General features: G+C 50.4%; 6 protein-coding genes and 1 non-coding gene across 7 annotated transcripts; 3 read left to right on the top strand and 4 right to left on the bottom strand.

The window, feature by feature from the left end:
* Positions 1-558: 558 nt before the first annotated feature.
* On the top strand, positions 559-4070 carry VTN77DRAFT_6491 (uncharacterized protein; the record flags this gene model as incomplete). The annotated part of the gene is made up of 4 exons (XM_069422775.1): positions 559-3554; positions 3608-3664; positions 3720-3905; positions 3983-4070. 4 exons carry the CDS (start codon positions 559-561, stop codon positions 4068-4070), a joined length of 3327 nt encoding a protein of 1108 aa, XP_069281401.1.
* Positions 4071-5193: 1123 nt separating this feature from the next.
* Positions 5194-6830, bottom strand: VTN77DRAFT_6490 (uncharacterized protein; the record flags this gene model as incomplete). Its single annotated transcript, XM_069422774.1, has 3 exons — positions 5194-5946; positions 6009-6071; positions 6126-6830. The coding sequence occupies 3 exons, from the start codon at positions 6828-6830 to the stop codon at positions 5194-5196; spliced, it is 1521 nt and encodes a 506-aa protein (XP_069281400.1).
* Positions 6831-9149: 2319 nt separating this feature from the next.
* Positions 9150-10846, bottom strand: VTN77DRAFT_6489 (uncharacterized protein; the record flags this gene model as incomplete). The annotated part of the gene is made up of 4 exons (XM_069422772.1): positions 9150-9355; positions 9414-10200; positions 10264-10686; positions 10757-10846. The coding sequence occupies 4 exons, from the start codon at positions 10844-10846 to the stop codon at positions 9150-9152; spliced, it is 1506 nt and encodes a 501-aa protein (XP_069281399.1).
* A 618-nt stretch (positions 10847-11464) lies between these two features.
* On the top strand, positions 11465-14998 carry VTN77DRAFT_6488 (uncharacterized protein; the record flags this gene model as incomplete). The annotated part of the gene is made up of 2 exons (XM_069422771.1): positions 11465-11519; positions 11574-14998. 2 exons carry the CDS (start codon positions 11465-11467, stop codon positions 14996-14998), a joined length of 3480 nt encoding a protein of 1159 aa, XP_069281398.1.
* A 1108-nt stretch (positions 14999-16106) lies between these two features.
* Positions 16107-16178, top strand: VTN77DRAFT_t27. The gene has a single exon. It is a non-coding gene; the product is annotated as a tRNA-Ala (tRNA).
* A 560-nt stretch (positions 16179-16738) lies between these two features.
* VTN77DRAFT_6487 (uncharacterized protein) lies at positions 16739-19950 on the bottom strand (the record flags this gene model as incomplete). Its single annotated transcript, XM_069422770.1, has 3 exons — positions 16739-17842; positions 17912-18908; positions 18959-19950. 3 exons carry the CDS (start codon positions 19948-19950, stop codon positions 16739-16741), a joined length of 3093 nt encoding a protein of 1030 aa, XP_069281397.1.
* An 860-nt stretch (positions 19951-20810) lies between these two features.
* VTN77DRAFT_6486 (uncharacterized protein) lies at positions 20811-21440 on the bottom strand (the record flags this gene model as incomplete). The annotated part of the gene is made up of 1 exon (XM_069422769.1): positions 20811-21440. One exon carries the CDS (start codon positions 21438-21440, stop codon positions 20811-20813), a length of 630 nt encoding a protein of 209 aa, XP_069281396.1.
* Positions 21441-22249: the final 809 nt, after the last annotated feature.

Raw genomic sequence — 22249 nt, 5'->3', positions numbered from 1 at the left:
ATTCCTACCTACATAATATTGCTTGCCATAATTGTCACCATATATCCCTTGGTAATATTTGTCTCCCTAACTGAAGAATATCCATTGCTAATATATAACCCCTTAATAATTGCCAATTTCTGTGTATAGATCTCTTGCTAATAGGAGCAGATTTTTATGAATTTGTTTTTACAGCCACGTGACAGTACAGAGCAGTCTTATCACATGTGACGCGCGCCACACCTGCCTAAGGTGATTACCTCTTCTGGACTAGCGTCAATTTGCCTTGGCGCTAGTTAGACGCGCGCCTCTTTCCTTCCTTGACCGAAACTCCCCGCAAAGACAGCTCCGATTACCATTTCCATTACCACCACCCATTCTCTTCCTTCATCCTCACCCCCGCCCCTCTTCTGAATCTACAGGGGTCTTTTGCCATCGCATGAGATGATAGTCGTGTCGGTACGCGACTGACGTTGTGCGCGCGACGATCTCCGCACTTTCACCTCATCGCCAGCTCAACAGTCAGTCTAATTCCTAGCAAAGCTCAAATCCAACAACCAGTCGGGCGCACCGTCGAAGATGCCTCACGCAACAGAGAATGGCGCGACCCCTGTCGAGGATCCCGATTTTGAAAATGTGATGCAACAGCTCAACGGTCCCTTAGGGGACGGCGGCGTCTCTTTCGATTTCCTGACGCGAGACCTCGAGCCGGGTGAGAAAGCGGAGGATGCAGTCGACTACGAGGATATCGATGACGAGGACCTTCCAGAGGAGGAGGAACCCTCGGCTCCTCAAGAGGCTCCGATCACCCAGAAGACCGCAGATCAGGATGAGCAGCTTTGGGATGCGGATAAGGATCTCTTCGGCGAAGATGAAGGGGCGGACGGGCAAGAGGATCGTGATGATCTCGACGACTTGTTCGGTGACGCGCCGTCTTCCCCTGCGGCGGAACGGGCGGACGCAACAAGAGACCTTTTTGAAGAGGACAAGCCAACCGTTGATGAAGGTCCTGCTGAAACCCCAGCCGCTGAGGCTGAGGCTGAGGCCGAGGCCGAGGCGGAGGATGGAGATATCGATATGGGAGCCGACCGTGCTGTTTCTCCTACTGAGGAAGACATGGATCCGGCGACTCTTCGGGCATACAAGCTCCAGCAGGCCTTGTTTGCAATGTCAGCTTACGGCCCAGACAACCCTCCAGCACCCCCGGAGAACGTGGAAGAACTCCTACAATCATTGTGGCCTGGTTTCGACCGGAATGCTCTGCCGCGGTTTCTTGAGCTGATTCCTCACAAGAAGGCGTATTTCGTCGGAAAGCAGCCCCTCAAGCCTCCGAAACCGGTGCAGCCAACTAAGATCAACCTTGAATTGGGACAGGATCAAGAGCGAATTTTCAAAACGGGTGGACAGGTCAACAAGCGCGCTCTTGAATCAGAACACCTAGGGATCGTGCCTGTGCTGGGGGTTGACCAGGAGGAGGAAAGCCCTGACGAAGTTGAGCCTGATACGGACGGTGAGGAGGTGCTGCCCGGAGGCGTCACCATGCAAGATCTCCGCATGCTGTGCACCGACTGGGATGTCAAAAGCGATATCTCCGTGATGGATATTGACCCAGAACCCGAGATTGAACAAGCCGCCAGTCAAGCCGCTGATGAGGATGACTGGCTCTTTGAAACTGTTGAAAATACCCGCCCTACAAAGAAGCGTAAGCTAGGGAAGGACCCCAAGGATCTCATTGCGTTGTCACACATCGATCTGCCCGTACTCGACGATCCTGAAGCGGTAACTGCGAAAATCGCGAAGAAGGTTATGATTGACATGAACGATCCTCATTTGCTCCTCGACACCCGTCCTGAGGCTGTATTACAGAAGCCTAAGGCTCTGACCGGTGGCAAGCGAGACGAAATGGATGTGAACATCACAAAGCGGCTCACTCAGCGGTATAACATATCTAACGATGAGGCCTACGATATGCTTAAGGAAAATCACCAGAACAAAGTCAGAAGCACTCTCGGTACCGTTGCTCTTGAGCACAGCATGCCGGCGCTGCGGCTACAATGGCCATACTATAAAACCGAGCTTTCCACGTCTGAAGCCCGGTCGTTCCATCGACCGGCGATATCCTTTCGTCCCCATCAGACTTGCTGGTTCAAGAACCCTGCGTATATCAAACGCAAGCATCAGAAAGGCAAAGACGCCAAGACACTGTACGATTCCACAAAGTCTCTTTCGCTGGCAGACAACTCGACTCTTCTGTTGCTGGAGTACTCTGAGGAGGTTCCGATCATGTTGTCCAACTTCGGAATGGCGAGTCGTTTCATAAATTATTACCGCCGCAAGAACGCGGAGGATAGCACTCGCCCGAAACACGAGATAGGTGAAACAGTCGTCTTGCTACCGCAAGATAAAAGCCCCTTCTCCATCTTCGGGCACGTGGACCCCGGCGAAACAACTCCTACCATTTCGAATTCTATGTATCGAGCACCTTTGTTTCGGCATAAGCCTAAATCGACCGATTTCCTAGTCATTAGGAGTACCACGGGCAGGGGCGGGTCGGATTATTATCTGAGGAACGTTGAAAATCTATACGTCGTCGGACAGCAGTTCCCTTCCGTTGATGTCCCAGGTCCGCATTCCCGAAAGGTTACGACAGTCGCAAAGAATCGCCTAAAGATGCTTACCTTCCGTCTCATGAGGAAGTCTGGTAATATGCAGGTGTCGATTTCTGATGTCACGGCCCACCTGCCTGGGTCAACTGACATGCAAAATCGTCAGAAGATGAAAGATTTCGTCCTCCATGACAAGGACACCAAGCAGTGGGTGCCAATCGGTGGGATTCCTGACTCGGATACTATTCGGTCTTGGATCCAGCCAGAGGATGTATGTCTGCTGGAGTCCATGCAAGTGGGACAGCAGCATCTTCATGATACTGGTTACGCCAACGATGCGGACGACGTTAACGACGACGACGAAGCGGATGGCGAGAGCTTCGAACAGCAGATGGCGCCGTGGAGGACAACTCGCAACTTCCTGATGGCATCACAAGGGAAGGCCATGTTGAAGCTCCATGGCGAAGGTGACCCTACCGGTCGCGGCGAAGGTTTCAGCTTCATAAAAACGTCGATGAAAGGCGGCTTCAAGGCGATTGGCGAGAGTGTGGAAGACAAGCTCGACGCCCAGAGACTCAAAGAGCTTGGTGGTCACAGTTACAACGTGGCTCGGCAGCAGAAACAATATGAAACTTCCATTCGCCGTATTTGGGAAGCTCAGAAAGCAAGCTTATCGTCGACGGTCGAGCCTTCTGATGTCGAAAGCGATATAGATCAAGATGAGGACGACTTCAGGAGACCTACACCCAGGGATGCTCCAACACCTGCCTTTGGTCGTCGAGACGATGAGAGTGTGAGTCAGTTTAGCAAGATGAGCACCACCAGTCAAAGGGGCAAGGTCTTGAAGATTACACGAGAATACAAAGACGAGAATGGGAACATATATCAGAAGGAGCAATTGGTTTGGGATCCTCGCGTTATCAGACAATATACGCAATACCGACACCATCTGGAGACCGTGAACACAAAGTAAGTTGCATGCAGTGCCCTTTGTCAAAATCGGTTAACTAACCCTTTCGCAGGCTTGCAGAGCTCGAACCTACCGGCGACCCGGAAGTGGACGCCCGTAACAAGAAACTGTATGTAGTCTGCGTTATCTCTGTTGTTGAACAGGACACTAACAACGGATTGTAGGCTCGAAGCCGAACTGGGACGACTCCACAGAAACAAGGAACGACGCTTCGCCCGGGAGAAGCAAAAAGGCATAGCCAGAGCCTCCGAGTCCGAAGAAGCCGGGACCCCAGGCGGTCCCAAAGTGATGGGAACCCAGCGAAAGTGCGCCAACTGTGGACAGGTTGGCCATATCAAGACCAACAAGAAGTAAGCCTCTTCCTCCACCTAAACCCCGTGTTCATGAGTCTTGGAGAATAAGGTGTAACAAGCTGGTTTTCTTGCAGACTCTGTCCTCTTCTCAACGGTACAATGAAACCCGAAGACCGCATGAGCGATTCGGCCTTCGCCATGGGCGCCCCGCCAGCCCTTTGATTGGGCCTTCTCTACCAGAACCAGCTCGAACCAGCCCTCTTTCGCTCTGCAAGGGAATTCGATGGCGGGTTCCCTTTTTTTTTCCCCTTATTTCCGCCTCCTCGCGCCAAGGTGCGCGCTCTATGCATCGTCACCAGGTCATTTGCGATATATTTTCGTTCCCGTCTTTTTTTTTTTCTGCCCCTTTTTGTTACGGCGTTTAATACCTTTCTTCTCACTTCTCACTTATCGACACTTATTTTTTTTCTCCCCACCACCCGCGCGCGGTCCGATCCCGGCTGATCCGACCGTTTGTTCGTTCGGTACCAAATAAAGGACATGTCTGTTTCGAGTAAATGGCATTTGCAATTTGCATATTCAGTATATTTCTGTTGATGGATGGTATGGATGGTATGGTATGGATTTCGTTTCGTTCCGGGCAGGTTGAAGGTTTGACATCTATCTGTTCCCTTGACCCTTGACCTTTTTTTTTACATACATAATTCGTGATGGGTCGGAGTTTCTTCTTTATCTCATTCAGCACTTCAGCATGCATGTATAATACTTGATTGATTGTTTGACAGCGATTGATTCATTCGACGCGGAAAAAAAAAAAGAGAAATGCCGCGTCTTTTTTTTTTACATTACAGGTTTTGTTGGTTGGTGTTTTGTTTGGGAAATAACATACATAACTGGAACTGGACTGGAGTCACTGCTCATTACTCGTCTATATGTGTGTATGGTTTTACCTAGGTAATTAAGTGAGTGGTTTTACAAATCTACGAAGATGAAGCCTTAACTTACAGTGGGCTCTCTACTTTCACTGCAAGCAAGCAAAGTCTCTCTCTCTCTCTCTCTGGTGGAGCAAAGTAGACTTCAAGGAAGATAGGTATCCGGTTAAAATGAAAGTCTTGTTTGTCATTCGCTAAGGATAGAGATATCATATCCTGTTGACCCAGTATATATTTATGGGACAACGTGACTGAAGGAGCGGGGGTTGGGCGAGGTTCGCCCGATAACAAATATTTCCTTTTCCATGGATACATGAACATCGACTAGGACGGAGAGTCATCGTAACAATGTGAACAGAACAATACAGGATACATGTTGCGTGTACAACAGGCTCATGGGATACGAGCGTGTCTCACCACGCCACCAGACTCCGACCTCTCTCCGTCTCGAGTGCTAACATCACCGCTCGAGGTCGACGATACGTATAACCCAAGAAGGCGCCTCTTTTCCGAAGATCCAACACAGTCTTTCCTACGGCTTCATCCCGCAATATTTTATCTCGGGGTCTTTTCTTCTCCTTTTTCCTCTTGTGGACCTTCAATGGAAACTTGGCCGGGGTATCGGCCTTTGCAGGTTGGGGATCGTGAGCACTGATCAAGTCTTCCTTGCCCGGGTCTCGAGATACTTCGGCTTCAGGCTGAATATCTCCGACGTCCAACATAGACACATCACCTTGCTGCTCAGGTGCCGGAGCGGGAGGAGACACATTGCTGGCACTTGACGTATCTTTGATGTCACTTATTGGCTCATCTTCCTCGAAATACTTTGTGTCTTCCCAACTCTTCACCTTCGGAACGAATGGCGGCCTTCGATAATGGATCTCATTCCATTTAATGCCGTCGAAGAATGGGTGTGCCTTAAGTTCACTCGCGTCGTCGGGATAAACATAGAAGCCCTTAAAGTCCGTACTTGAGCGATCTACAGGCTGATTGAGAAATTCGCCGGGTGACTTCTTGAACTGTAGGAGATCGTTGATCTTGTATTTCCTTGAACACAGTCGATTCTCTTTCTCCTGAAGGATCCGACTGATGAGATCGATTGCTTCGATCGACACAAGTTTATCGGAAGGCTTGTCCTCTGGAAAATATAGTGTTCGAGGATGTTGCTTTCGCAAGTATCAGTCATTGTCAGTCATTTATATTTATCAGAGACAAGAGAAATACTAACCAAGATCCTGACTTTCGTGTCGTGGCGGTTCTCACAGGCGAACGGGGTAAATCCGTACAAACACTGGCAACAGGTGAGACTCGTTCCTCCACCGTTCTCTTTTCGTTTTGCACTCACCTCGTATAGTATGATCCCAATACTCCACCAATCGCATCTGCCGTCATACAGCTCTCCTCTTATAACTTCAGGAGCCATGTATTGACTTGTTCCCACAATACTCTTGGCAAGCCGTCTTCTTTCCTTGTGATTACGCCACTCGAGAATGTGTTCATCAGCTTTGGGTTCTCTGGTATCGTCGTCACGAACCCCAACTTGGCCAGAAGGAGGTGGGCCATGTTTGTCCGACGCTGCCCTGGCCTCCTTTCGGTCCTCAGCGTCGCCCTCAACCGTGATGCCGAGCTTCGTCAATAGCGAGTGACGTTGGTTGTTGAAGTAGGCCTGATCGTGGCTCCAGTGACCGTCGAATGCGAGCCCGAAGTCTGAAATTTTCAAATGGCCAGAGGCTGAGATAAGAAAATTGTCCGGCTTGACATCACGATGTATCCATCCAAGTCGATGAGCTTCCTCAACGCACAGAACCATCTCTGCAACATACCATCTAGTCACGTCTTCCGACAGAATGTTTTTCCTGATCAACAGACCAAGGAAATCTCCGCCGACCATGTAATCCATAACAAGATACAGATAATCCGTATCCTGAAAGCTCGCAATCAGGGGAACGATCCACTGAGACTTCTCAGATGCGACTAGGAAGTCTCTCTCTGCCCGTAAGTGCCCTTCCTGGCAGTTGCGCAACATGTCTGATTTTCGTATCACCTTCATTGCAAACACCTCCTTTTTCATCTTCGTCACATCACTTCTACGAGGCGAGCGAGTTCCAGTGGTTGCAGGTCTCAGGCCAGAAAAATCTCTCTGCTTGCTTCCTGGAGCTGTGTCTTTGGCGACCGCCGCGTCACATACTTCCTGGCTTTCCTTTTTCTCCTTGACCAGTCGCACAACTCCAAAACTTCCCTTACCAAGAACTCTGATGACTTCATATCCTGCAATCGAGACGCTCTCGAGATGACGAATACAATTCGACCGAGTTTTAAGAACCCGAGACTGACGCAAATATTCACTTTCTTGTGCTAGCCAAGCCTTGCGGGCCTGTACTCGCTCCTCTGCAGAAACTGGCAACACGTGAAGCCGGTCCTCAAGCTCCCGGAGACGTTGGGAACGTGGGTCTGTTCCAGAGAAAATGGAGTTGAAGTGAGTTTCGAAGAATATCTTTGCTGTCGCAGTAGCCTCAACTGTAATTATAGATGGAGAGGGAACGATGGGATTCTCCCTGATGGGCACAAGCTTCTGGGCCGGGGTACCAGCTTCACGATTCCAGATGGACAAACTCCAGCTTCTGTTAGCAGGACTACGGACTTGGGGCTTCGGTATTTTAGGAGAACGTGACAATCTATCCGATGACGTCGGATTGGTGCTCTGGCTAACCGAAGACGAATCGCTACCGCTGTTAGGGGTGGAAGGATTCGAACTGTCCTGAGCATTGTCGCATTTCTGCTTGCTTAGAGACGCAAAGGAGGCAGAACCGTCGAGATTTGGAATACTTGGTCTAGATCGAACATTTGTACGGTGAATAACGGTGGGATGTCCAAATGTTGATAATTTCTGGGACAACCGACGAGTGAGACTAGGAGAAGTATGACTCCGGCGGATTCCGCACTGGAGGTTGCAATCACTTGAAGGATTAACACTTTCCAGATTCTGGTTTTTCGTCTTTTCCTTGTCGAGATTGGAGGAGCGCAAAGCATCAACACTTGGTGTGCTGCTTAGAAGGGCATCATCGTCAGGTGTCTGCGCTGAGGTAGCTGCACAAGATGGGTTTTCGTCGGATGGAAGTAAACGTTCTTGGGAGACTTGAGACCTGGTGCTGTCGACACTTTCAGATGGATCGGGACATTCGTGAGATGTTTTGTTGACTGAGGAAAGATGTTAGTACGTCCGGCCAGACTGCAGGGCATCACCACCGAAGTACCGTAATTCCAGAATCCCAACATAGACAACAACTTTGTGCTATTTCTCCTCAGACGACCCCTAAATCCATCCGATCCATCCTTTTCACTAGTGTGTCCTCCAGCTGGATCGGAGCTAGATGCGCGCGTCTCGTCCCTCGTTTTAGATTGAATGTCTCCATCAATGATGATCACCTTGTTGGATGTCCAGAGACCAAATCGACTGCGGGATGTCCTCGTCTTTCGTTTTCGATCGACCGCCATCACCGGAGTTATCTCAGTATTTAGCAAGGAGCATCTGCAAGAGAGGATTGATGGATCAAACTGCTGAAAGCCCTACTCCTGGCCAATAATTGACATGTCATTAAGTATATGTGAGGCGTTACATGCAAGTGTGATCAATGAACATCCCTAAGCCAGCTTGAAAGGAATGAAGACTGATAAGGGAGGAATGCACTGAATGAGATGGGACAAGAAACACAACAGAAGTGAGTTAGAGAATGAGGAGTTGGGGTCCGGGATGGGATGATATCAGTTAGGGAAGGAACCCGAAAAGGAAGGTGCCAGTGGTGAAAACAGCTGCAGGTGGTTCCATCAGCGACCTCGTCCAGTTTAATGTAATCTAATAGTCCCAGTATTAAATGAACACATTTGCTTTGGGGTGGAGTTGAACCATATCCAAAGAAACATATAGTTCAACTTCAATGCTCTCACCATCCAAAGTTACCAAGACAAGGAATTGCAGACGCTATTGTACCAAGTACGCATCTCTCTATTGTGAGACTGATGGATTCGCCTTATCGTACAGGTAGGACGACGAACTTTTTTAAGAGAAAAAAGAAAAAGGAAAAGGAAATTCAAGCAGAACAAGTATTTAACTCCGGACGCGATATCCTCATCCCTGCCGAATGCAACAAGCACAAAGAACAAGTCGGATATCCCGAGAACGAAACAAGAAATGGCCATGGTCCCTAGTAGTAAATCACAGATAGAGTCGGAAGGAACATAAATAGGAAAATATTGAAATGCCGCTGACAGGCGAGTTATTCACGGTAAGAGATGAGCGCTGCTGCCAGCGAATCCGGGATAGCATCTACAACCCGACCATCCCGCAGACGGGTTTTACTGTTTTTGGTTCTCACTTGATTTCAAGCATCTTCACGTCGAAAATGAGCTTGGAGTTGGGGGGAATACCAGGAAGTGCCTTCTTGCCATAGGCGAGGTGAGGCGGGATGGTGATGCGTCGTTCACCACCAGCGGCCATGCCAGCAACGCCAATGTCCCATCCCTTGATCACCTCACCTTTGCCGAGTTTGAAGGTGAAGGGCTTACCCTTTTTGTTGGCTAGAGAATGGCCAGTAAGCAACTGCATCCCACGGTTGGAGAGAGGACATGGACTTACCATCAAAGACCTTTCCATCCTCGAGCTTGCCAATGTAGCGCATGGACACAGTGTTTCCAGGCTTGGCAACAGGACCCTTTCCGAGCTTCTTGTCATCGATCTTGACGCCCTGGACCTCCTTTACGCCCAGTGTGCCCGTGGTCTTCTCGGCGGGTTTCTTGTCCTGAGAAGACCCGGTGGGACCCTGTTCAAGGTTCTTCGCAAACTGGACCTTCTTGTCGGACTTGTTCGACGCGGCCTGAGAGTCCTTGTCCTTTGCATCCTTTGCATCCTTACCATCCTTTCCGTCCTTAGCATCCTTTGCATCTTTTTTCGCTTCGACAGGAGCGGCTTCGCCATTGTTCTTCTTCAGTTTCTTCTGCTGCTTCTTGCTCAGGTTCGCCTCGCCGTTGGTGATGGCCTTCTTGCCATCTTTGGCCATCATGTCATCAAGGCCGGCCTCATCGTCTTCCGCAGGACGCTTGTTTTTCCCCTTGGTAACGAGCTTGGGGGCCTCGTTCTCTTCCTCATCGGTGTCGATCTCGGTGATTCGAGGGTTTTCCAGGTCATCCAGCTCGTCACTCTCCTCATCTTCGTCAATGAGGTCCACATCCAACTCGTCCTCGTCAGGAGAGAGATCATATTCATCCTCGTCATCCTCGTCCTCATCATCGTCATCCATGTACTTGCGACCCTCGTCGGTCGGGATCACGTAGTTGCCGGTCAGATAGACCGTGTGGGTACCAGTCACCTTGAAGAAGATTTTCTCGTTCTCGGAGACGGTGATGTCCAGCGGTTGTTGGCAGTGCTGTCGTTGTCAGCAAAAGCGAGTTCATTGACGGAGACGGGGCGCATTAAACGCTCCGCTTACCTTCTCCGGGTCCAGTGTGCAGACGACGATCTCTTCAAGTTCCAGGCTCTCGTCGTCATCGTCGTCATCGTCACCATCCTTGGCAGGAGCTTTGCCCTTGATAAGCTTGGAGATGGCAGACTTGATGTCGATATCTCCCTCTCCTTCAGAGTCATCCTCATCCATGGCGTCTTCCATCTCCTTGCGAGCAGCGGCCTCGCGCAGCTTCTTGGCCTTTTCCTTGTCGCTGGGGCCGCCATTGATCTCCTCATCCTCAGAGTCCTCGTCGCTCTCATCCTCGTAGTCCTCATCGTCATCATCCAAGTCCATGCCGGGAGGCGGGCGGACGATCTTGAGAGTGGCACGTGGAGGCTTGCTGGTGTCGGCGCCGTCCTCATATTCGGGGGCAGCGTCTGGGTCGATGGCCGCCATGCTCACGCGAAACTACACACAAATTATTATTTCAATTCGTTTAACTATGGCGAGATACTCGCCATCTCGAATTTCAACTTACCATGGCAGCCGCGTCCGGGACGGCAGGGACCATGACGCCCCCCGGCGGCACCTGCAGCGCATAGACTGCGACAGGCTGAACTCCCGACATTTTGAAGGAATTGTGATGGAGGATCGAACCGTAATGCTTTCTCCTTTTGGGTGGTTCTCGAGACGAAGGGAAAGAGATTTTTCAACGACAAGAGGAGAGCAGAAGCTTGTCGCTCGTCTGGAGAGAAGGAGAAAGAAATAAAAAAAATTTTTGTCAACAATGCAGGGCGGAGACTAGTTGAAGCGGGTGGATAACAACGGCGGGAGCTGTTCCTTGGGAGCGGAGCTGCGAACTTTTTTTTTGTTTCGTTCCTCTTTTTTTCTGGACCGGTCCAAGGCGGTGAGGTGGCAGCCAAGCTTGGTTCAGCTAATAACCATCGATGCACCCCCGCTGTAGCATGATGATTGGTCAGATTGATCTATGGCAGCCAAAATAGGAATAATGGGCTGCCGAAAGCTACAAGTCACTTGACTGAAGCCAATCTAGCTAGTCATGTGATCTCGTTCAACCGCGGTCGCGTCTACCCGCGTCATACCGCCACGCATCTCGACTGATAGAGAAGTTAACTTCCCCATCACACCGCAGGGAGGATCTGCGGGAGCAGCATGGTCCTGTCATCGATCCAGGTGGCTGGCGCAGATAAGCCCCTTTAGGGATGACTGCAGATGTGCGCCCATCATGGGCTCTCGGCTCGACGCCAACTCTGGCGCAGTGCGCAAGAGAATTCAAAGCCGTAAGATACATCTCCAGCCTGGAGACAGCAGTGCTTGTGCTGATTCGTCTATAGATGCATTTGAGGATGAGGATGGCGAGGAGTATGAGGCCTCGACCTTCGGGGGCTTCGCGGATTATATTCGTCGTAAGAAGGTGAAGCTCCAGAACCTGGATGCAGAGATACGCGCGTCATCTGCGAACAACCCACCCATCTTTCGTGGCGTTGTAGCCCATGTCAACGGATACACACAACCTTCACTGAACGACCTCCATCATCTGATTGTCAGTCATGGAGGTGGTTTCCTCCAGTACCTGGATGGCAAGACCAACGCGACTCACATCATCGCCAGCGCCTTGACGCCCAAGAAGCGGGAAGAGTTCCGCAAGTACCGAATCGTCAAGCCGGCATGGGTTGTGGAAAGCATCAAGGCTGGCCGTCTGCTTCCATGGGATGAGTTTCGTGTCATCGATGAAGGCCCCTCTCAGAGGATCCTGAGGTTTGAAAATGGTCTCTTGCAAAGCCAGGCCAATGATCATCAGCATGGATACAAGGAACAAACAGACAGTAGCTGGTATACTTCGCAGCTCAAAGATGCAGCTGAAGACCTACAGAAGTCAACTCCTCCCACCCAGTTGCCCAAAGCATCCACGGAGATGCCCCAATCCAACCCCAGTATGAGTGGCGAGACCGATTACGGTGAATTCCCGACCTTGGAGTCTTCAGGCGATGCCAACCACAAACATATCATTACAGAAGGCCAACAAGGCCAACAAGAGCCTGTCAAAGAGGACGAATCTCTTGCTGATGCTCCATCGGATGTTACTCCAGTGAAGGCTGGTGCAGAGGATGGTCCTCCCTCGTATCCGCTTGTGCGAGAGACGATACCTGCAAAACCAGACATGACTCCCGAGGAATACAACGCGCAGCTATTGTCCGATCCCCGGATGAGAAAATCAAGCGTGATGAACCCGGAATTCTTACAGCAATTCTACAGAGAATCGCGTCTCCACCATTTATCGACCTGGAAGGCGGAGCTCAAGGCAAAACTACAAGCTGCTGCCCAAGAAAAATTGCAAGCACAGACAGCGATGAAACGGCGCGTTCCGGGGGCCAGACGATACATTTTGCATGTCGACTTTGACAGTTTCTTCGCGGCCGTTTCTATACAGAAACACCATCCGGAGTTGGCGGACAAGCCGGTTGCCATCGCGCACGGCACCGGAAGCGGCTCCGAGATTGCAAGCTGCAACTACCCTGCCCGCACTCACGGGATTAAGAACGGCATGTGGATGAAGGCCGCTCTCGAGATGTGCCCCGAACTCAAAGTACTGCCCTATGACTTTCCCGCTTACGAGGAAGCCAGCCGTCAATTTTATAGCTGTATTCTCGCAGTTGATGGCATCGTGCAAAGCGTCAGCATCGACGAGGCTCTCATTGACATCACGACGCAGTGTCTCGAGGCTGGAGGATCGGACGGACGGGGTGTCTCGGAGGGATCTATATATCGGGAACAGGCCAAGGCAGATGAAGTTGCAAGACATCTCCGAGAGGCCATCAAAGAGAAGACCGGGTGCGCAGTATCTGTGGGAATTGGTGGCAATATTCTTCAAGCCAAAGTGGCTTTGCGAAAGGCGAAGCCCGCTGGGCAGTTTCAGCTGAAGCCTGACGCCGTGCTGGAATTTATAGGAAATTTGACGGTCCAAGATCTCCCTGGCGTCGCTTATAGCTTGGGGGCCAAGCTGGAAGAATTAGGGGTCAAATTTGTCAAAGATCTTCGAGAGCTGTCCAGAGAGAAACTGGTATCTAGTCTCGGGCCCAAGACCGGCGCCAAGCTTTGGGATTATGCACGAGGCATCGACAGGACGGAAGTGGGAGTGCAGACCGTGAGGAAGTCAGTGTCTGCTGAGATCAACTGGGGGATTCGATTTGTGAATCAGGCTCAGGCGGAGGAGTTCCTACAGAATCTGTCGGAAGAGCTCCACCGCCGTTTGGTTGAGAACCTGGTCAAGGGAAAACAGCTGACCATCCGAGTGATGCGACGATCCCCGGACGCTCCGCTGGAACCGGTCAAACACCTGGGGCATGGGAAATGCGACGTGTTCAACAAGAGCGTCATGCTTGGCGTTGCCACAAACGCCAGCGATGTCATTGGCAAGGAGGCAATCTCCATGCTCCGCAGTTTCGGTTTCTCCCCGGGCGACCTGCGAGGGCTGGGGGTGCAGATGACAAAATTGGAGCCTGTCAAACCGGATGGCCGGGCGGAAAGCAGCCAGCGACAGCTCAACTTCAAGGCATCTCCAAAGAAACCCGTACAGAATCTCGATCCGGACGAGCTGGAGAGTCCCCAGAAGGGAGAGACGAGTGTGGCTGCGGATGAGAGTCTGCAACAACGGCCGTCTCTTGATGACAAGTCGCAGAAGCCTCTCAATATATCTGGCACGCAGTTTGTGATGCCGTCGCAGGCGGATCCTAAAGTTGTTGCGGAACTGCCGGGTGATATTCGGTCCAAGTTGGTGCCAAAGTCACGGGTTAGCAACAGCTCTCGCGCTGCATCTCCATCACCAGCCCCTCGTGCCGGCACTGGGGGTGTGGAGCTGCCTCCACAGTCGCAGTTGGATCCGGAGATCCTAGATGCCCTTCCGGAGGACGTTCGCGCGGAGGTTCTGTCATACTACAATCGGCCAGAGATCACAAGGTCTCAACCTCAGCGTCCGCCAGTTTCAAATGTGACGAGACCCACGACGCCTACGAAGAAACGCCGTGGTCGACCTCCGAAATCGTCTTCCAATTCCATAAAATCGTCTTCCAACTCCACACTGACTCAGACCAGTTTGACGTTCGCAAGACCCAGGACTGCGGATTCTACCGCTGCAACGTCTTCGCGGCAGCCTTCTCCGGCTGTTCTGGAGCCGGACGAGATGTCCGAAGAAGTTCTTGCCGCGTTGCCGGAGGACATCCGCCGGGAGGTCCTTGAAGAGCAGCGACAGGCGCGTCTGCAGCAGCGTCTTCCTGCTCGAAAACCTGCACCCAAACCTGCTGCTGCTAGTACCACCACTAGTGCTGCTCCACAGAAGCGTCTCCGTCTACCTCCCCTGCCGGAAAAACCGACCTTTACAGCGAAGAAGTTGTCGACTCTACCGGAACTGCGCGAAGCGGTAGGAGCATGGTATTCCGCCTTTGCAGCCGAGGGGCCCTTCGTGGAAGACGTGACTGCGCTAGCCAGGTACCTGAGACGGGTGGTGCTCGAAGAGCGAGACATTGACAAGGCGGTATCAGTAGCGAACTGGCTGGGTTGGTTGATAGAAGATGGGCGGTCAGCCGATAGTAGCAAGACAGATAAAGCTGAAACAAAGACTGAGTCTGAGTCTCCAGATGGAGACAGGAGCAGAGGCGCGGAGGATTCCAACCAGTCGTGGGACGAAGCCCTCAAGACTGTCCGGGATAGTGTCAACGACGCCGTCAGGGAAAGGGGCTTGCCTCCTGTTGATTTTTTGTGATTAGCAACTACTTGTAATTATTTCATTGAATTGAATATATGCCCCTTTCCTTTAGGTTGTTTGGGTCGGGAATCGAGTTTTTTATTTAACTTGGCTAGTATCAAGCGTTATTTTTTTTTCCTGTGACGAACATATTTCTGACGATCTCTAAATATGTATATCTATATATATTCTCAACACGAAGATATCTATCGCCTTCCCGACACAAAATAAGCATCATTTATCTATCCAGTGTATATATTCTTCTTTTTTTTTTTGAGGGGTGAAAAACATAGTAAATAAAAAAAAATAAATAAATAACTAGAAATTATCCCATTCTCTCACTTTTCCTTCTCAGGACAATAATTTCAATTTCTTTCCTTTTTTTTTGGCTGTCACATTAGTTATGGTCAAGGGCTAGGTCTGCTCCTTGAGGAATATATTTCTAGCACTGATGATCTCGGAAATATATATTCTCAGCACACAGAAGATCCCTATCCGATACAAAAACCTTTTTAACCCAAAGTACTACATTATACTATCTTCTAATTTAGTTTTCTTCACAGGATTCAATACTAATTAATTAATTAGTTAAGTAATTACTTCCCTACGCAGTATATATAATTCCCATCATCAATTTCCTTTTTGAAATTGAGTTCGTTGATTGATCAACGGACAACGCGTGAAGCATGGAACTCACCACAAAACAGAAGAGAGAAAAAAAAGTAGGAAGGAAAAAAGAGAAGAACATAAAGGGAAAAAAAAAAGAAAGACAAAAAAAGCTCACACCCCACTGAGTCTTCGCAAGTTTCTCAGTTGAGGTGCTACGAAAACCTCCGTTACTCTGGCAAGCCAGTGGGGGATTTACTCCCAAATCCCCCTTCGATTGCCAGATTAATACTAACGAGAGGGAGATTCGAACCCAGGACCTGCACCTGGCCTAGTAGGGAGATGTGTGTTTCACCCGCCCCAGGTTCTTGTTGACAGGGGAACAGTGAAAGTGATATTTCACTCGAAAGGCGGTAAGGGGTTCTGTTTGTTTAGAAGGGAGCAGGGAGCGGGAAGCAAATTTAAAGAAAGTAATAATTTTTTTTAAGTCAATATCCTCCCGCCTCCACACAATAACCAAGGGCCCGTGGTTTAGTGGTATAATACCCCCTTAGCATGGGGGTGGTCCGGGGTTCGATTCCCCGCGAGTCCATGGTAGAAATCCCCCGCAAGGGGCTTATTTTTTCTCCTCCTGTTTTTTGGTGGGTTGGGTTGGTTGCTGTTTGGTGTTGCTGTGAGTGTACAGTACATTGTAAGGTGGTGCTTTTTGTGTTTTCTTTTTCTTTTCTTTTTTTTTCCCCGAGGGGGCAACATGTGTTTTTTGTACTGTATATTGAAATCTACTATATAGTGGGATGGCAATACGATGAGAAAAAAAAAGATGGAGACAGTAAAGTTTGCTTTTTTTTGTCTTTTCTTTTGTGGGTAGCATGTGTTTTTATATATATCGAAATCAACTCTGCTATATTGGGGTGGCAATACGATAAAGGGGAAAAAAGAAACAAAGACAAGAAATAAAAAAAAGTAGTTGACAGTGCTATCGCAAATGCTCTCTCTCTCAACATGCTGAAGATCCAACTGGTCGGTCGTCATTGCTTTTACCATTTTACTACCATCACAGAGGGAGTCTCAAAGATAAAATATTTACACGGTCAAAATTCTATAAGTATGTGAATAATAATTTTATGAAAATCACTCGGAGTACAACCTCTATCAAACCTGTCTAGACCACCCCCTACTCTTAAAATAGCCAACCATCTTGCTGACCAACCCCTGATCCAGCGGCCTCGCGTCCGCCAACGCCGCAGAATACCGCCTCGCCTCGTCAGTATGCCACTTGAACGATCGACGCGGTGCGTCGGTGTCGTATTTGGAGGCGAAGAACTCGACTAGCTTGATGGGCGGGTTGATTGCTGGGTCGGGGTTGGATGCGCGCAGCTGACGCAGCCACTCGCGTTGGTCGAGCTCGATGAAGTCGAGGCCTGCGTTGTGGAGTAATGGGATCAGGTCCTTTGTCCAGTGGAAGGCGTGGTGGTTTACGATGTTCAGCACGCCTGACCTCTTCGTGGAGAGCGATGCCTCGATGACGATGTCCGCTACGACGTCGACCGGAAGCCACCGGTGCCATTCGTCGAGACGGGGCAGCGCACCGATCGTGATTGCAGACTGCAGCATCAGCGGGATCGCTTCTGTTGAGTTCCAGATTCCGTGCTGCGTGTCGCCAATGACCTGTCCGATGCGGAGGACGCGGGCTCGAAGGCCCGTCTGCTCAGCGGCCCTCAGACAGATGTTCTCTCCGATTAGCTTCGACTGCGCATAGCCCATGCCCTGCGCATATTTCAGCCTCTCCGGGAGAGCCTCCAGTATCTCGTCCCCTTCCGTGTTCACAACCGTGCTGACAGACGAGCAGAAGTTGAATGACGCTGGCGCGGGCCGCTGCGCTTTGAGACACAGATCGATCAGGTTCTTGAGGCCTGCGATGTTGTCCTTCTCGAAGCTGGTGAGTTGTAGGTTGAAATTGACCGACCACGCACAATGGATCAGGTCCGTGATCTCGGATGCGATCAGGTTGTAAGTCTGCGCGTCCAGTCCCAGCGTCGGGTGAGAGAAAACGGACGGCAGGGCGATGAGTTTGCTGCGAGCGGAACTGGGGAGCGTTTCGTAGACCTGTCTTTCACGCATCGATCGAATCAATCTGTCATATGCTTCGATCGTCGAACCGGCTCGGATCAAGCAGTAGACCTTTTGCACGTCCAGTAGCGACGATAGTTTGGCCACGATGTGGCTGCCCAGAGAACCAGTGGCACCGGTGACGACCTTACACGTACGTTAGCAATAACTAACTTGATATAAGACAACAGAACTGCATCTACGATATCAACTTACTATGTACCGCCCACCAAGGCCATTCGGCAACGGCGTGTGCTGCTGGAACTCCCCATACTTGGCTATCAACCTGCGCATCACATCTTCGACAGAGTCGACGCTGCTCGCTGCTCCCGAACGCAACGAATACAAATGGTGTGCTAGCGCGTTGATCGTGGGATAGTCGAATGCAACGTTCAGACCGAGCGTCTGCCCATTCGTGTCGATGCGTCTGACCAGTATCGATCGCAGCTGCGTCGCCTGCAACGAGTCCATCCCCAGGTTGAAGAAATCCGCGTCGTCAGTCAACGCGGAGTACGCCTTCGGAGGCAAAATGTCTCTAAGCTGCTCCTTCAGGAACGATTTGAGTTCCGACTCGGACAGTGAGAGAGCCTCTTCGTCCGTTTTCTCTGCGTATGCCTCTTCTATCAACTGCCCGAATTGTCGGTAAAAGGCCTGTCTGATGATGGTCCCCTTGTCGGTTCGTGGATACTGTGTGTCCGCAGGCAGGATCTTGATCATGTCTCGCGACAACCGGCCGTAAGCAGGCATGGCAGTCTGCGCTTTCTCCACCCTGGGCCAGATCTGATCGATGAGCTGGTCCGTCGAGAGTGCTGCTCCCTCTGCCGACAGGACGATCATCATCCCGATCTTTGCCTTGCCAGCGCCGAAGACGATCGCCTCCGAGACTGCTGCATCCTGTCGAATGGCGCCTTCCATCTCTAACGGATTGACCTTTTCGCCATTCACCAGGACGATCGTGTCGTCCAGTCGAGCATAGTACTTGTATGCCTCCATGGTGGGATGTTTCATGAACAAGTCCTTGGTGGCATAAGAGCCATCGGGCCGGTTGGACGCGACCTTGGAGGGCCACCCATCCAGGCAGATCAACTCGTAGATCCCTGGACTGCGCTCTTCAAACCGAAGGAACGGCTTGACCGCGTCGAATGGCCGCAAATAGTCCCACGTTTTGTCTTCTCGAGGCCGGGTCGAGGTCATCAATTGACCAGTTTCCGTCCTATTCCCGTCAGTTATCATACTTTTATCTACAAAAGACCTGCAACATACGCTCCATAGTGACTGATAAGATGAACACCGTTGGCGACGAGCTTGTCGCCCAGCGAGTCCGGACACGGCGAACCACCAAAGGTGACAATTTTCAGTTTCGCCAAAACTTCCACGCCTTCATCTGTTTCCGCCAGCAGCTTCAAGGCATAGGGAACACCGTAGAAGATCTCAAAATCATGCGCTTTCATGATGTCCAGCAGATATTGTTTCGTCAGCGGCAACGATGCATTGTAGAGGTGGATGCTCTTGCAGGAGTGGATCGAGCGGAAGAGACAGCTGATGCCATGGTTGTGATAGAGCGGCAGGGTAATGAACCCCCGCATATTCATGTTCGTCGCATAATTCTTAATCGCCGCTCTGTGAGTCTGGAAGATGGGTTTCGGCAGGCCTGTCGAGCCGCTGGAATGGATAATCCATGCGATATGGTTCGCCTCTTCGAAGGGATCCAGATTCGGCGCGATGACCGTACCGACATCGTCTTCGATGGGATAGTCGTAAACATCTTGCGTCGGTATCTCGTCGACTTCCAAGCCGTCGATGCGCTTCTGCAGATCGCTGGCGGTGTCCCGGAAGGATTCGTGGATGACAATATGCTTGGAGGCCGTCTTCTCCAGGAGAGAGGCGTACGCTTCCAGGGAGATACGGGTCGAGAGCAAGAGAACCGTATGGCCGAGCTTTGACAGCGCCAGCATAGTCACCAAGTAATTCAGATCCGAAGGCCCTAGGAGAGACACAACTGCCGGCTTCTCTGCGGATAAAGTCCGGGGTGGCAGCCGCGCCGCCATCTTCTGAGCCACCCGGAAGGCAAACACATCCAGCTGGCGGAGAGAATAGTCGACATACTGGATACCCGAGTGAGGGTACGAAATTAATGGCTGATCCTGCAGCAGAGCAGCGCGATGACGGATCAGTTCGTCGATCGTCTGCGGTTCGGACCCCGCCAGTTTGATGCTGGGAACTTGCTTCGACTCGGATAGGGTGGTGGTCGACATTTTCAGGCCCTTGACGATCTTCCAAAGAAGATAAATCGCAAGTCAGTCCAATCTGGTCTCATGGTTTGGAAGGGCTATGAAGCCATTTATATAGATCGCGGCGCAGTCCCCAGACAGACGTCTCCAACCCCGGAACCCCACATTTCAGCCCGGATAAAATTCAGTGGGGAGTCTCCAACAGGGTGGAAATTGGTTTTTGATCCTGCAAACGACCTTGCTCCATTCTGTGATGTAAAATCAAAATAAAGGTTGTGTGTACTGTACCTGCAGATGCATCGGAGCCGAGGCCGATACGATTGATGACGGCGGAAAAGACGGAGTTGAGTGCGGATATTTATCCGGTTGAGATCGCCATGGATGGGACAGATGTCTATCACAGAGCGCAATTAAACGTATTCCGTTGAATCATAAAATTATGCAAGCGGAACATACTTCATAATGATTATAACGGGTTGGTTTTGTGGAAGCAAGGTTAGATACGTCGTAGGCACACCGACGGACACGATGAAGACGAGCTATTTGACTAGAAACTAGAACGCCTAGTTGATAAGACTAAAGGATGATGGTTAGAGAAGATCAGAATTATGAAAACAGGCTGATTATAAGCTCAAATCCTCAGGGGGTCGACATGATTCCTTCCAGTTGTCTCGGGTAACGTTTGCTTCATGAGTGATATCGCTCTGACCCTGGAACTCACAGAACCTGATAAATTGTGTGTCCTTTATCTAGCAACCAGTCAATATATCTGAACCTTAGTCTCAAAAGACATCGATATCATGTCCTGTTTGTGGTCCTCCCTTCATCATCCCGAGATGGATTCTCGCCCTGACGATACACACTGAATCCTCGAGCTGGCGTACCTACTCAAAGTAGCGAGCATCCGGCACAATCCCCAGTGCGATACAGATGCGATTCGAATGATTGAACCACGAGATGGTCTCCACCGCTTCCAGGATATCCTCATCGGCGAAGCCCACCTCGCGCAGCCGGACAAAGTCCTCTTGCCCGACCTCCCGCGGCGTCAGCGTCAGCTTCTCAGCCAAATCCGCCAACGCGCGTTCCCGGTCGCTCAGGTCCGGAACCAGGTGGTGATCCAAGGCAATCCGTTTCGCCCGTATCTTGTCATTGCCGGCCGCCGCCAGTCCGAGCGTGTGGTTGGCGCGACAGAAACCGCACCCGTTCGCGGCGGAGGTGACGACGGCAATCAATTCGCGTTCCTGCAGGGGAAGACGGCCTCCTCGCGCCCCAAAGAGATCCTCGTAGTAGGTCACGAAGCGTCGCGTGGTGTCTTCGTTCAGGGCGAAGGCGCGCACCCAGTTGTCGCCATGGTGTTTCGAGATGAGTTGACGGGTGGATTCGGACAATTCTGACTCGGAGGGCACCCGGAGTCGTGAAATGGTCCTGCTGGGGGGCAGGCTTTTCTGAAACGACGAAATCACGCTCCGGCTAGAAATCAGCAGACGGGGGAGGCCTTTCAGCAGGGGTTGCATTTTGTCTGGTACTGCAAGACGAAGCGGTCTCTGAACGAAACTGGGAGGAAAAAAGGCCCGTTCAATGTATGTGACTTTGTTTCCGTCTGAAATGATCAGAATATATTGAAGAGAAGATATAACAGCTGGTGTTCAGTGATCTATTAAAGGGAGCTTGAGGCTCGCCTTTTATTTTAATTAATTGATTGATCTGCTGCATATAAATCTGTTTGAGAGCTCCTCAAAGAGGGTCGGGATTGGCGGATGGTATCATCTTCTCCCAGCTTCGTTGGCTATGAAACGGTGACCATGAATGTTATTGCTTGGATGTGTTGTTCAATCTTGTCTTGGGGTGGAGTTCAGATGTGCAAAGACTGCCCCATAATGGCGTCAGTGGGTGAGCTCGTACTTAAAGTAAACCATCTCGCACCTCAGTCTCAGTTTAAATATTATTATTAGAGATCGTCCATCTTTCCTAAGGAGCCCCCCGATAGACTTTCTCTTGATCTTCAATGTGAATGATGAAGCATACCTACCTACTTAGGTAGGTATATGTACATACATACCTAAGTGACTAACCTAACTAACTTCTGAAGAAAGAGTATGTACTGTACCGATGTAATGTATGTACATATCTATGTAACTACTGTACTTCGAGGTTCTTTTCCTTTCCTTTCCTTTTCTTTTTTTTTTTGCCTTATCTTTGTTTGATTGAAACTAGAGGAAATAAAACGAAATAAATAAAGAAATAATGCCGACTGAGGATTTGATCAATTAATTAATATCTGATGTCAGAGAATCTGAGCTCATACTAGGTACTAGTATACATG

This window comes from Rasamsonia byssochlamydoides (assembly GCF_041956645.1).
Source record: "Rasamsonia byssochlamydoides strain NRRL 3658 unplaced genomic scaffold VTN77scaffold_5, whole genome shotgun sequence".
Lineage (NCBI taxonomy): Eukaryota > Fungi > Ascomycota > Eurotiomycetes > Eurotiales > Trichocomaceae > Rasamsonia > Rasamsonia byssochlamydoides.
Note: the sequence above shows the minus strand (reverse complement) of the source record. Positions and strands in the feature narration are given on the sequence as shown.